The 12,455-nt window shown below is 64.8% G+C and overlaps 1 protein-coding gene across 7 annotated transcripts; it reads left to right on the forward strand.

Annotated features, from left to right (window-relative positions):
* The first annotated feature begins 355 nt into the window (after positions 1–355).
* On the forward strand, positions 356–11,309 carry INPP5E (inositol polyphosphate-5-phosphatase E). 7 transcript variants are annotated; one of them, XM_060101985.1, is made up of 12 exons: positions 381–431; positions 754–908; positions 1,254–2,329; positions 6,096–6,219; positions 7,567–7,664; positions 8,265–8,389; positions 8,495–8,614; positions 8,790–8,897; positions 9,231–9,392; positions 9,498–9,613; positions 9,755–9,891; positions 10,326–11,309. In XM_060101985.1, exons 3-12 carry the CDS (start codon positions 1,569–1,571, stop codon positions 10,456–10,458), a joined length of 1,884 nt encoding a protein of 627 aa, XP_059957968.1. In that variant the 5' UTR covers positions 381–431; positions 754–908; positions 1,254–1,568; the 3' UTR covers positions 10,459–11,309. The 7 variants fall into 7 exon arrangements, with proteins under 7 accessions (XP_059957966.1, XP_059957969.1, XP_059957970.1 ...); XM_060101983.1 differs by lacking the exon at positions 754–908 and having other exon boundaries at positions 356–431; XM_060101986.1 differs by lacking the exon at positions 754–908 and having other exon boundaries at positions 356–431; positions 9,755–9,849.
* Positions 11,310–12,455: the final 1,146 nt, after the last annotated feature.

Below are 12,455 nucleotides of genomic sequence, written 5' to 3' on the forward strand. Positions count from 1 at the left end.
CAGAGGCGCCCCGGGCCACTGGTTCCCGTCTTCTGCCAGACTCGCCCGTTAGGGGCTCCCAGGAAGAAGGGGCGGCGGGCGGGTCTGATGGGAAGACCCATCCTGATGGCAGTGACAATGAGAGCCCAGGGCAACGCTCTGCCTCCTAGTATCCCCTCTGCAGGGAAGGTCCCCACTAGACGGAGAGGAGAGCAGGGGCTTCCGGGCGGGGGAAGACGGGCAGGGGACCGGGGAGCGGGGCGGACGCGGGGAAGGGAGCCGCGGTGCTCCTGGCGCCCACCAGAGGGCGCCCTCCCGCCTCGCTTGGCGCCGCTGGGTCCTCCGGCCGCCAGTGGCCGCTGCGGGCGCCGGGGCCGGGGCCGCCCTGCCCGCCGGTTGCCGGGGAGCGGCCGCCGAAGCCCGCGGGGCTGGGGAGCAGGCGGCGCCCCGAGGTGGGGGCGCGTGGCTCGGTGACCCCGGGCGGGGGTGTGGGAGGGAAGAGACCTCCGGGAGGAGTGCGGGGTGCGGGGTGCGGGGCGGCAGTCCTGGAGGAGGTGCGGGGCGGGGGCTCGGGGCCCAGGGGTCCTCGGCACGGAGTGACCGCTGGGCGGGGGTGCGGAGGCCTTGGGCGGGGCTCGAGGACTGGGCGGGGCGACCCTGGGTTGGAGTTGGGGCGCGGGGATCCCTGGCGCGGCATCGGGTTGCGGGATTCTTGGCGTGGGGCGGGGCGCGGGGATCCCGGGCGCGAGTCTCGTCCCCCTTCCCCACCCCCAGCCCCGCGGCTCCGCGGCGGTCGTTGCCCTGGGGAGCGCGCAGCCGGCCGGCCCGACTCGCAGTCCTGAGTCAGGGGCCTTTGCTGCCCAGGCCGCTCAGGGTCGCCCGCTCTCGAGGCGGCGTCTGCGGGCCGAGCGATGGTGGTGGGCTCTCAGGTGAGCGAGGCCAGGCCGCCGGGCTCCCGGGGGAAGGGGCGCGGGCCGGGACCCCTGCCAAGGCCGTGCCTACACCTTGGGGGCGGGAATTCTCAGTGGGTCGCGCCCCTGGCTCCCCACGTGAGGAGCAACCCTGTCAGGAGGGTGGCTTCTCTCCTTCCTAAGATGCTGGGCCTTCACCCGCCTCCTAGGAGGAGGCGGCGGCCCGGATGCCGACGTGCTTGTTCTTGCTGGACTGCTGCTGGCCTGTCCGCTCTGTCACCCTGCACCACAGCTGTCCTCCAGGATCATTAAATGGCATCGGGGCCCCAGTCGTGGAAGGCCAATCGCGTGGTTTTCCCTTAGGTACTTGCCGAGGATTCCAGACCGTCAGGGCTCCCAGCCATGCAGCAGCTGGCTGTGCTCCAGCTGGACCACCCCAGCCCCAGGGGGAGCTGCTGCCCTTTCTCTCCTCCGCAGCGCGCCCAGCGACGGCTGACCACGCATCCCTGACGCTGGACGTCGCCAGCAGCCCCAGGAGGAGCTGTCTCCCGGCTCGGCCAGGCTGCCGCCGGTGTGAGGGCTGGCCCCTGGACTGTGCCGTCCAAGTTGGCGAGCCTGGGGCACTCGGAGGCCGCCCAGCAGCCCACCGCCCAGGGGCATCTGCAGCCTGAAGTCAGAATGCTCAAGGGGCGGCTTGCAAACACTGACGAAGACCTCGCCGCCCGCCCGGGGTCCCCGGCCGCTGACGACCGTCGGGGACCCGAGAAGAGCCCAGTGCTCCCCCTGGACACCCCGGCGCAAGTCGGCAGCGAGGACCCACAGGCCAGGGGGGGACCCTTCAGTCCGAAGCCGCCGCCGCCAAGGCCCAGGCTGGAGCGAGCATTGTCCCTGGATGAGAAGGGCTGGAGGAAGAGGCGTTTTCGAACCAGCCGTGAGGACCTGGCCGCGAGGAATGGGGCCAGCCCCTCCGGAGGCTCCCTGCAGGACGAGGCCCCCGGGCCTGCTGCCCGCAGTGGCTCCCCGCCCTGCCTGAGCAGCTCCCTGCAGGAGATCCCCACAACCCGCAGGGCCCCGGGCAGTGGAGGCCCCTCCTCGCGGGGTAACTGTCTTTCCGGAATGCTCAGCACTTCCCTGGACCTCCTGCACCGGGATGGGGCCTCGGCCGGGAGCAGCCCCCGGCTGGCCAGCCTGCTTCCCCCACGCCCACTGCCCGCCATGGACTGGAACGTCACCTCCGATGCCCTGCGGACAGCAAACAAGGTGGACTGGGATCACGCGGAATACCAGCTGCGGTGGCAGGCCAGACCATTCCGGGCCCACAGCGGCCTGGGCCCCGGCCGGCCCCCGAGCCCCCTGGCCCGTGACGACTGCTCCCTGCACTCGGCCAGGTCCACCTTCAGCCTCCTGGCGCCCATCCGCACCAAGGACGTCCGCAGCAGGTAGGGCCTCGGGGGCGGGCGGCATCGTGGCCTGCGTCCGTGGCCTTTGTTAGCCTTCAGAAGCCCTGTGAGAACCACGGGAAGCCTCCCCTGAAAGCGTGTGAGGTGCTGCAGCGGGTCTCCCTCCACTGACCCCCATCTCCCAGGCCCTCCCTAGCTTTTCCTTTGCGTCTCAGCCCCACAGGCTCTATGAAGCAGATGGTGGGGTACGCAGATCCCTCTGCACACTGGGCGGCCCTGTTTTCCTTCCCATTTCTTGCTCCGTCGGGGACAGCCCTCGTCCACGTGTGCAGGTCGGCCCAGGGCTCCGGGGTGGGTCGGAGAACCCGCGTGCACGTAGCTGCTTTGATCAGGACCAGGGTTTAGTCAGCTGTGCCCTGTGCACATGCCGGCACTTTTCCAGGATGGAGAGCTGGACACGGGTGGGGGCCCCAGGGACTGCGGCTGGGCTGCCCCGAGGGGAGAGTCCCCGGGGCCCACCTCTGGCGGGGAGGGGCGCAGGCAGAGCCCGACTCGTGCGCTCTATTCTCAGGAGCGCCCCGGGATTTCTCAACATTCGGGTTCGGTCTGCCGAGGGCCGCCCAGCAATCTCCACCCTGGCCCCGACCCCATGGGCAAAGAGAGGGGTCTCGCATCTCAGAGGATGCCGGGCCTCCGGGCCTCAGGGGGCTTGAGTAACTAGTCCGTCTTGACTTGTTTATAGTTTGAAGGGGAGGCGGGCGCCACCCTTCCGCTCGGCTCCCATCTCGCACTTCTGCCCACCTCTTCCGAGCCAGCGCCATGAGGGCTCACCAGGACCGGGGTCCCAGGCACTTCTGAGCCCGACCCAGCCACGCCCACCAGCTCGCTCCTGACCCACCGTCTCTGGGAGCCTGGTGTCGGGCCACACTGTGGGGCCCACACTGACTCGGAAGGCCATCCCGCACTCTCCCCGACCCCCGGCCCTGTCCGTGCTGGGCCTGGCCGCTGACCGCTGGCTCTCACGGCCCCTGCTGCACCGGCCGGGGCTGGGCAGGTTGTTTGAAGCGCACATCGGGCCTCGGCCCTGACTTGGGGGCCCCACGCCACCCACTTCCTGCCGGGGCGCCCGAGGCCCCGGGGGGCGGGGGGAGCTCTGTCACCACCGCCCCCCGCCGCACCCTCCCATCCAGACCAGGCCTGCGCCAGCCCCTCTGGACGTGGGCCCGGGGAGGAGGAGAGTGAGGCAGTCTCTGTGCTGGTGCCCTGGGGCAGCCGCGACGAAGCGCCGCAGACTGAGAGCCTTAAAGCGGGAGTTACTCCGTCCCAGTTCTGAGGCCAGAAGTCAGAAACCCAGGTGCGGCAGGGCCGCGCTCCCTCCCGAGCCCCCAGGGAGGCTCCTTCCTGCCTCTTCCAGCTGCTGGGGGCCCAGGCGTCCCCGGCTTGTGGCCGCCTCACCCCGGTCTCTGCTCCGTCCTCATGCGGCTTCTCCTCTGTGTCTGTCTCTCCTCTTCTGTAAGGACAGCGGTCACTGGATTCAGGGCCACCCTCGTCCAGGAGGACCTCATCTCAAGATCCTTAACTAATTACATCTGTCTGCAAAGATCTTTTTTCTAAATAAGGTCACATTCGCAGATTCTGGGGTCAGGGGGCAGATGGAAGGTAATCCTCACCCACCCCCGCCCTTGGTGAGCCCAGCAGTGAAAGCCAGGCAGGTGGTTCCTCTGGCTGCCAGCCTCCCTCCTGCACCCTCCATCAGCGCTGGGCACTGTTTTAGGGCAAATCGGGTTCCTTTGTTAAAGTAATTCAGCATGTTTCTCTTCGTGCGTTTAAAGTATTTCACAGGGAATTCCCGGGGTGTCCAGTGGTTAGGACTCGGCGCTCTCACTTCCACGGCCCCGAGAACTGAGATCCCGCAGGCCGAGCAGCCAAAAAAAAAGTATGATTTCTCTGTTTAAATCTTATGCAATTTATGTAGACTCGCCAGTTACACAAAAATGAGAAGCTCGTCTCAAAATCAGATCCCCAGCTTTGCTGTCACACAAGCAGCCAACAGTGGGTTGTTAGGCTCCCCACCTCCAGACCCTCTGTGTGTCCTAGGACACGGGTCGGCGGGCTGGGTAGGGACTGTTTCAGCTGTGGGAGCCGTGTGGTCTCTGTGGCAGCACTCACCTCTGCCGGGGTGGGTGGGAGAGCAGCCCAGGCCTGGCACCAGCGGCGCGGCTGTGGGGCAGGAACGCCTCCTTCAGGGAGGCTGAAGGGTGGATCTCAGGGCACTTTCCCATGCCACGGACTACTGGTTTTTCCCAACCATTTAAAAGCATAGGGGACCTCCCTGGTGGTCCAGTGAGTAAGACGCCACGCTCCCAATGCAGGGGGCCCGGGTTTGATCCCTGGTCGGGGAGCTAAGTCCCGCGTGCCGCCACTAAGAAGTCCGAATGCCACACCTAAAAGATCCTATGTGCCGCAGCGAAGACCCCGTGTGCTGCAACTAAGACCCGGTGCAGCCTAAATAAATAAATAAGTATTTACAAATAAAATAAAAGCGTAGGAGCGATTCTTAGCTTGCGGGCTGCACGCAGGCCGTCTGGATGTGGCCCGGGTCAGGGCTGAGGACTGAGGAAAGGGATGCAGACTGTGCCCTTGGAAGGGCTGCTTTCTGGTTACGCTGCGGACGGGGCTGCTTTGGAGAAGGCAGCCCCGCGGGCAGCAGTCAGCCGGTTAGGATCCTCAGCATGGTGGGGTGACCTCAGGGAGGTTCCTCCCTCCTGACGTACTTGAATTCATGTCCTACGAAGCTTGGTCAGGGTTTAAGAGTTTCTCATGCGAGTGTGTAAGGACTGGGTCCTGATTTCATCTCCTTCAAAGGGATTGGTGCCGGTTTGCAAGCTAAGGTGTAGGGATTCCTTAGCAAGTTGGAATGAAAACAGCAAGTGAGACATTTGAACTTGGATTGAGCCCACGGGTTCCCCTCTCTCCTTGCGAACCGGACCAGACACGGTCCTATTACTGGTTCTCCGGGAACAGTTTTCATGTGGTTGAAAAAAAAAACCCAAGGCCGTACTAACATTCTTCCATGACGTGGAAATGACATGAAACTCAGGTTTTGGTGCCCTTAAGTGCAGTCTCATTGGCACATGGGCACCGGCCGAGGCTGCTTTCAGGGGTTAAGCGGTGGCAGACCGATGGCCTCGAAGCCTAAGTCCTGCACGGCGCTCACGGAAGGAGCGGGTGTCAGACGCGGCCCCCTGCGCGAGGGCAGGACCAGAGCTGGGGCTTAGCTGTGCTGTCTTAGGGCCTCTGCGACGCTGTTCGAGACTTTGCACCATTTGCCTGCGCTATTCTATGAGAATCTCACAGTGGATTGAACTTTGGGGTCCTGTGAGGACAGGTGTGTCACGGGCAGCCTTTACGAGCTCCCAGTGCTGGGCGGCGAGGCAAAGGCCGGAGCCCCGGACAAGGGCGCACGTCCCCCCAAGTCTGCTTGCCGTGCAGAAGCCCACCTCGACCTCTGTGGCCCTTCCAGGGCTTTGCCCTTAGCGGTTCCACGAAAAAGCCCCAAATGTCACCTTTACGTCCCTTCCTCTCGGGAGGCGACGGAGGGAAGCCGAAAGCCTGCGGTGTTTGTAGCGCTGCGAACACAGCGGGTTTCCCTAGAGAGCAGGGCACCTCGGCACTGTGTTCTGTGCCGACCACGGGGTCCTGAGGGAGTCCCAGCTCTGGGAGAGGAGCTCCCGGCCCCTCCCTGGGCCCATGGGCTGCGACCCCCCACCCCCCGGCCCCGGTTCAGTCTGTCCCATGTCCGCAGGAGCTACCTGGAGGGGAGTCTCCTGGCGAGCGGGGCCCTGATGGGGGCAGACGAGCTGGCCCGCTACTTCCCAGACCGGCACGTGGCCCTCTTCGTGGCCACGTGGAACATGCAGGGACAGAAGGTAAGTGGGCTGCCCACCCCAACGCAGGACGGCGCTGCGTTCCCACCAGGTTCTTCCTGGGCCCCCCAGCCTCCCCGTCCCGCGGAGGGGCCTCCTGTCCGTCATACCCTCTCGCCCACCTCTCCACCGCCTAGTGGGGCATGAATGCTTCTTTTTGCAGACACACCGTAAGTATTTTTTGAGAGCGGTTCTAGGCTCCCAGCACATTTGGGAGGAAGGGGCGGAGATTCCCCGAGAGCCCCCTCTCCCCAACGCACGGCTTCCCCGTGGAGATGCCCAGCACAGGGCCAGGCCGTTAGGGTTGCCCCGGGCCACTCCTGGGTGCACCCTGTGGGTCCCAGCAAACATGTGGGGACGTGAGTCCGCCGCTGCGCACCTTGGACTGGCGTCCACACCAGAACCCGAGTCTGTTTCCCGCTGTGTGTCCCATGCGGTCAGGGGCTCCTCCATCCCGCCTGCAAGGCGGGGCGCTTGGAGCTCAGGACTTCTGTGCCAATGGAACGAGAATCTGACCGCCAGGGCGACTGAAGCCGGGCAGGCTGGGGGTCCGCACGCTGATTTCTGGGGAAGCCTGCTGGACGCCATCCCGCCGGCTTTCTCTCCAGCCACCCCGTGTCTCCTGGGGGTCCCTTCCCACAGTTAGGGGGCTCCATCCCTGCGCGTGGGGTGCTCCAATTCTGGGGCCAGCCATGGGCTTCTAGACTGCGGGTGACCTAACACTGTTGCCACCACTGGGGTCTTGGGCCATTTCCTGAGCGCCTCCTGTCGTCCGCGTGTGCCAGTGTGCTTACTGTCCAGAGAATCGAAGTGGCCATGTCCTGGGCTGACATTGGGGTGATGGGTGTGGGGAGAGAACAGGGCAGGGCTGGGTTGGACGGGCCCCCACGAAACAGCGACCTGAGCGGAAGTGAAGGCAGATGCCCGGGCTGGTGCCTCTGCCACCCTCGGGGAGCCACCGGCGTCTCCACAGCGTGGCCGACACCAGGGCCCAGAGGGCCAAGGCCGGCAGCAGGTCGGGGGGTGAAGACCACCAACCGGGTGCCCGCTGCCCTCCCGCGGGCTGCAGTGAGGGCAGAGGTGCAGGGGAGGGGGCGTCTCCCTCCCCTGCCCCATGCACATCAGGGGTGCACTTGGGGGGTGGCCAGGCCTGTGGGTGCCCAGCGAGGGAAGAGCGCAGCCAAGGGGGTGGTGCAGGCTTGGCGAGGCCAGGCTTGGGGGAGGAGTGGGCGGCCTGCCTGGGCCAGGGGCTCCCCATGTGTGGCCTCGGGAGCGGCCTTGTGTCCCCAGGCAGCAGGAGCCCCTCGTGCTGGGCCCCTTCAGCCCCTGCCAGGCGCCGCTTCTCCACAGGAGCTGCCCCCGAACCTGGACGAGCTCCTGCTGCCGGCCGAGGCTGACTTCGCTCAGGACCTGTACGTCGTCGGGGTCCAGGAGGGCTGCTCGGACAGGTAGGGCTGCACGCCCCTCTCCCGCCACTGCCGCCGGCGCACCCGGGTTCCTGTGAAGAGCAGCACCAGGCGGGCCTCTGGGGCTGAAGCTGCTGTGGCCCGAGACCCCCGTGTGGGGCGAGACGTGGGCCGTGGCCGAGCCTGGGCTGAACCGGGATCGTTTGCTTCTCCAACGGGGACTCGCAGAATTTAGAAGGAATGCGGTTCATCTTGTAAATGAAGGGCTGCTCCAGGAGACGGTGGGGGCAGGTGGGGGCCAGGGCACAGCGCAGTGCGGTCCCGCAGGCTCCAGCCCAGCCCGCGCAAGGCGTCGCTCGCCTCTCCTGGGTCTGCCTGCGGCCCGGGCTGTGTCACCAGTTTACCTGCTGGGGGTTGGGGGCTGGGCCCCGGCAGCACACGGGCAGCAGCGCGAGGCCTGGCCGGAGCGGAGGGGCCCCGACTGCACCAGGCCCTGTGGGGAAGGTGGCCTCCCTCCTGCCCCCCGGCTCTTGTCAGGGGTCGGGGACCCAGCCTGTCACCGGGGGTGCAGGAGGAAACGGGCCTCCCAGGGAGGCCCCGGGCTCCCCTTCGTGCTACGCGCCCACCGTCCCCTCCCCGCAGGCGGGAGTGGGAGACGAGGCTGCAGGAGACGCTGGGCCCCCACTACGTCATGCTGTACTCGGCAGCCCACGGGGCGCTCTACATGTCTGTGCTCATCCGCAGGGACCTCATCTGGTTCTGCTCAGGTAGGCGGCCCCGGGGGCCGGACGTGCGCGTGGGGGGCAGGCGGTGCGGCGCGTGGGGCCTTCGGGGCTGCATCCGGCCCGGTCAGCCCTGCTCCCTCCGTGCAGAGGTGGAGAGCTCCACGGTGACCACGCGCATCGTGTCGCAGATCAAGACCAAGGGGGCCCTGGGCGTCAGCTTCACCTTTTTCGGCACCTCCCTCCTCTTCATCACGTCCCACTTCACCTGTAAGTCCCTCGCCCCTGGACTCCCAGACCCTCTGGTGGTGAGGGTCACGGTGCAGACTCTATGTGATTAGAGCTTGCTGGGGTTGGGGGGGTCGGCCTTCAACGGACCCCCGGGCGCCCAGCCCTGGACTCAGAAACCTGCCTCTGGAGAGGGCCCCCCGCGCTGTCCTTGCAGCTGGAGACGGGAAGGTGGGCGAGCGGCTGCTGGACTACAGCAAGACCGTCCAGGGCCTGGCGCTGCCCAAGAACGTGCCGGACACCAGCCCCTACCGCTCCGACGCTGGTGAGCAGCTTTACCTTCCCCCGAAGACGAGGCGGCTTCTGCCTCGTTCTCTGGAGGGTTAGTGGAGACGGGCTGTTCGGAGCTTTTGAGAATCGAGGTCAGAAAAGTCTGGAAAGTCGCTTGCTGACCGAAGCGAGGCCTGGCGCCTGCTCCCTGAGTCGTGACCCGTGACCGCGTGAGCCCAGAAAGCTGTGGACGCGCCCACCCCAAGCCCTGAGCCCCAGCAGCGTCGTGGGCAGCCACCCGCTTCCCAGGGAGCCCCGGCCCTGCGGTGGGGCTGAGGAGCGTGGGAGGCGCTGGGCTCATGTGCTTTTCCACCCGCTCATGCCCCAGCGGACGTCACCACCCGCTTCGACGGGGTCTTCTGGTTCGGAGACTTCAACTTCCGCCTGAGTGGCGGGCGGGCGGCCGTGGAAGCCATCCTGAAGCAGGACCTGGGCGCCAGCGTGCAGGCCCTGCTGCAGCACGACCAGCTTACGCGGGAGATGAAGAGAGGTGAGGCGGGGAGAGCAGCCGCCCGGCCAGGAGGGACCCCGGGGGGGCGGGGGTGACCCTGGGCTCCGAGCCGCGGCTCTGAGGTGGGGGCTCTGCCCGTCCTAGGGTCCATCTTCAAGGGCTTCCAGGAGCCGGACATCCACTTCCTGCCGTCGTACAAGTTTGACATCGGGAAGGACTCGTACGATACCACCTCCAAGCAGAGGACCCCTTCGTACACGGTGAGCCGCCCGCAGGGCTGGGGGAGCGCGGGGGCCGGGCCTCCTGGGGGGCCTCGACACGGGCACTCGTTCAAGGGCAGCCAACGCGAGGCAAGCCGGTCCAGCCCGGCAGCCAGACGGCCCCTGGGACCCTTCCCGCAGGACCGCGTCATGTACAGGAGCCGCCACAGGGACGACATCTGTCCCGTCAAGTACTCCTCCTGCCCCGGGATCAGGACGTCCGACCACCGCCCCGTGTACGGCCTATTCCGGGTCAGAGTGAGGCCGGGGAGAGACAAGTCAGTGCCCCCCTCACTCCCGGGCCCTGGTGGGGGGGGCGTGGGGGGGCCGCCTGGGAGCACGGCCTGGTCTCCTGTGTCCTGATGACCCGGGGGGAGCAGGGTTCCAGCTGCCCCGTGTGGAGGTGGCTGGCGTAGGCTGTCTGAAGCAGGTGTCAGGGGAGTGACCCGCCAGAGGGTGGGGACCTCGCCCGGACCCCTGGAATAGCCAGTGGCAGCTGGGGTTGTCCTAGAGCTGCCAGGAGGCAGGCCTGGCCCAGGCGGGAGGGAGCGTCCCGCTGGCTCACGGCGCTGGGCTGCGGCCGTGCTGCCCGTCGGGGCAGCCGCGGGGACCCAGGCCTCGGCCATCCCCACCCTCCACGTGCCGCCCGCAGCAAACGCCCGAGTACAGAGGCCAGGAGGACGGTGCCCCCTGATGGCTCTTTCCTCCCCAGCATCCCGCTAGCTGCCGGGAAGTTTGACCGAGAACTGTACCTGATAGGAATTAAGAGACGGATTTCCAGAGAGATCCAGAGACAGCAGGCGCTGAAGAGCCAGCCCTCCAGCGCCATCTGTACCGTCTCTTGAGGAAAGTTGCCGAAGGAGGACTGGTCACCTGCAACCCGGGAGGGTGTCTGGCCCAGGAACCTGGGAAGACGGAGGAGAATGCCGTCTGGGACGCTGAGGAACCGCTGCTGGGGGCTGCCCCCTCCTCCGCGAGAGCCCGACGGGAGGCCCCAGGTCCGGCGCCCGCCGCTAGGACAGAACCGCACGCCCCCACGGCGCTTCCGTCTCTCAGGGCAGCCTCCCCCCACCGCGGCCGCTGTCGGTGGGAGACGCCGGGCTGGCCGTGAGCAGCTCGCGTGCCCTGAAGCCAGCGGCAGAGCCCGCGCGCGGGCCAGGCGCCCTGACCTCCTTTGTTATGTCTGCACGTCCGGGTCTGCGGCCTCCCAGCAGCCCCTCAAACCCAGACCCAGAGCTGCCCTTCCTTGTCTGAGCGCCAGGCACGCCGCCGGGGGCCCGGTGACCCTGGGCCTCTGTTCCCACGGCACACGCTAGGACCGAGCTGAGGCTGGGATGAGGTCGGCCGGCCGGCGGCTCAGGCCCACGAGACCGCCTCCCTCTCCTCTCCCGGTCCATTTGGGTCCATTTGCTTAGGTAACCTTAGCTACACGTTAAGTGGTACGTTTCCTGGTCTGAGAGGCTGCTGGAGGCTTGGAATGTCACACCTTGCCAGCCTAGGCCGGCCCCCACCAGCCTGGATGTCTTGTTTTCTTAAAGGGTTTAGAGTCCGTTATTGCTTTGTGTCTTAATCCGTCTCGTAAAAAAAAAAAAAATTTAGGCTTTGAATGTGGGGAAATCTCGGGGCATTCAATCTAGTCTTTTATTTATTTTTCCATATTTATATTTTTAAATAAATGCATCTATTGAATCTTAAACTCTTCCTGGCCAAAGATGAGTCCTAGAAAGAACCAGTCTGTTGCAGTGCTCTTGTAGGAAGAGGCTGCCACACTCCAAAGCAAGCAGCTCGGTCTCTCCTGGCCCCTGTGCTGTTTGTTCCTCTGCCCTCGCCCACTGCCCCCAGATAAGTGTCCGCTGAGAAAGGGCTTTTAGGGAATAGTGAACACTTCAGACTTGAGTGAATCGTGATCAGTGATGTAAAGCCAACTCCCACGAAGATCGTTATCAAACTTTTATTCACCTCCGCTTCCAGAATATGGAGTCTGAACTCTAAAGCAATATACACGCAATCTTTTGATACCAATGGGAGAAAGTCCATTAATGAGAAGGCACAGCGAATCCCATCTGATTTCAAGAAACTCTTCAGGTTGTATGTATAAAATTTTGCTCAAAGAATGTGCCATTGAGCTTTGAGTCAATGAACAGAAAATCTCTTTTGTTACAAAGGTTTTTGTGGTAATGGGGCTCGAAATGAGTAGGGTTTTATGGATTCTTTCTAGGCATTTTCTCTGACCCAAATCATGGAGAAGAGAGTTAACGCGACGCTCACGTGTATTAGTTTGGCTTGACATTGGGCTTCGTGTCCTTGAGGGGGGGTCATTGCGTACATCTCATGGGTCCAAAGTGAAGCAGTTTACTTAGTATGAGCCATTATAGACTTTAGATGAATGGGCTTTCACTTGGACGGTTAGGTTGAAATTCAAATTAACACAAATGAAATCGACCAAGGTCTGGAAAATAAGCTTCATAAAGAATTGCGAAATACGACCGAGTGTGAGGGTGGTTTTTAAAATCTGTCTCTCGTTCTCTCCCAACACACTGAGTCCTGCCACAGGCCACAGGTCAGCCAGTCCCCAAGGGCCAGACTCGGCGTGGGCGCCAACGAAGGCACACAGGGGGCTCCGGGAACAGCCTGGACAGCGCGTAGAGTGGGCGGGGGCTGAAAGGGTGGAGGGAAGGCCTCCAAGTGAATGGGGCAGTGGGGGGTAAAGGGGGAGGAGAGAGGGAGGGGTGGGTGTCCAGGGGATAGAAAGCCCGGGTGAGCGCCAGCTCCCGCAAGAGGCACCTGGGCCCGGCTGGGAGCAGCTCCCAGCATGCCTCGCGCTCCCTCCCAACCAGCCCAG

This window comes from Mesoplodon densirostris, chromosome 6, assembly GCF_025265405.1.
Source record: "Mesoplodon densirostris isolate mMesDen1 chromosome 6, mMesDen1 primary haplotype, whole genome shotgun sequence".
Classification (NCBI taxonomy): domain Eukaryota; kingdom Metazoa; phylum Chordata; class Mammalia; order Artiodactyla; family Ziphiidae; genus Mesoplodon; species Mesoplodon densirostris.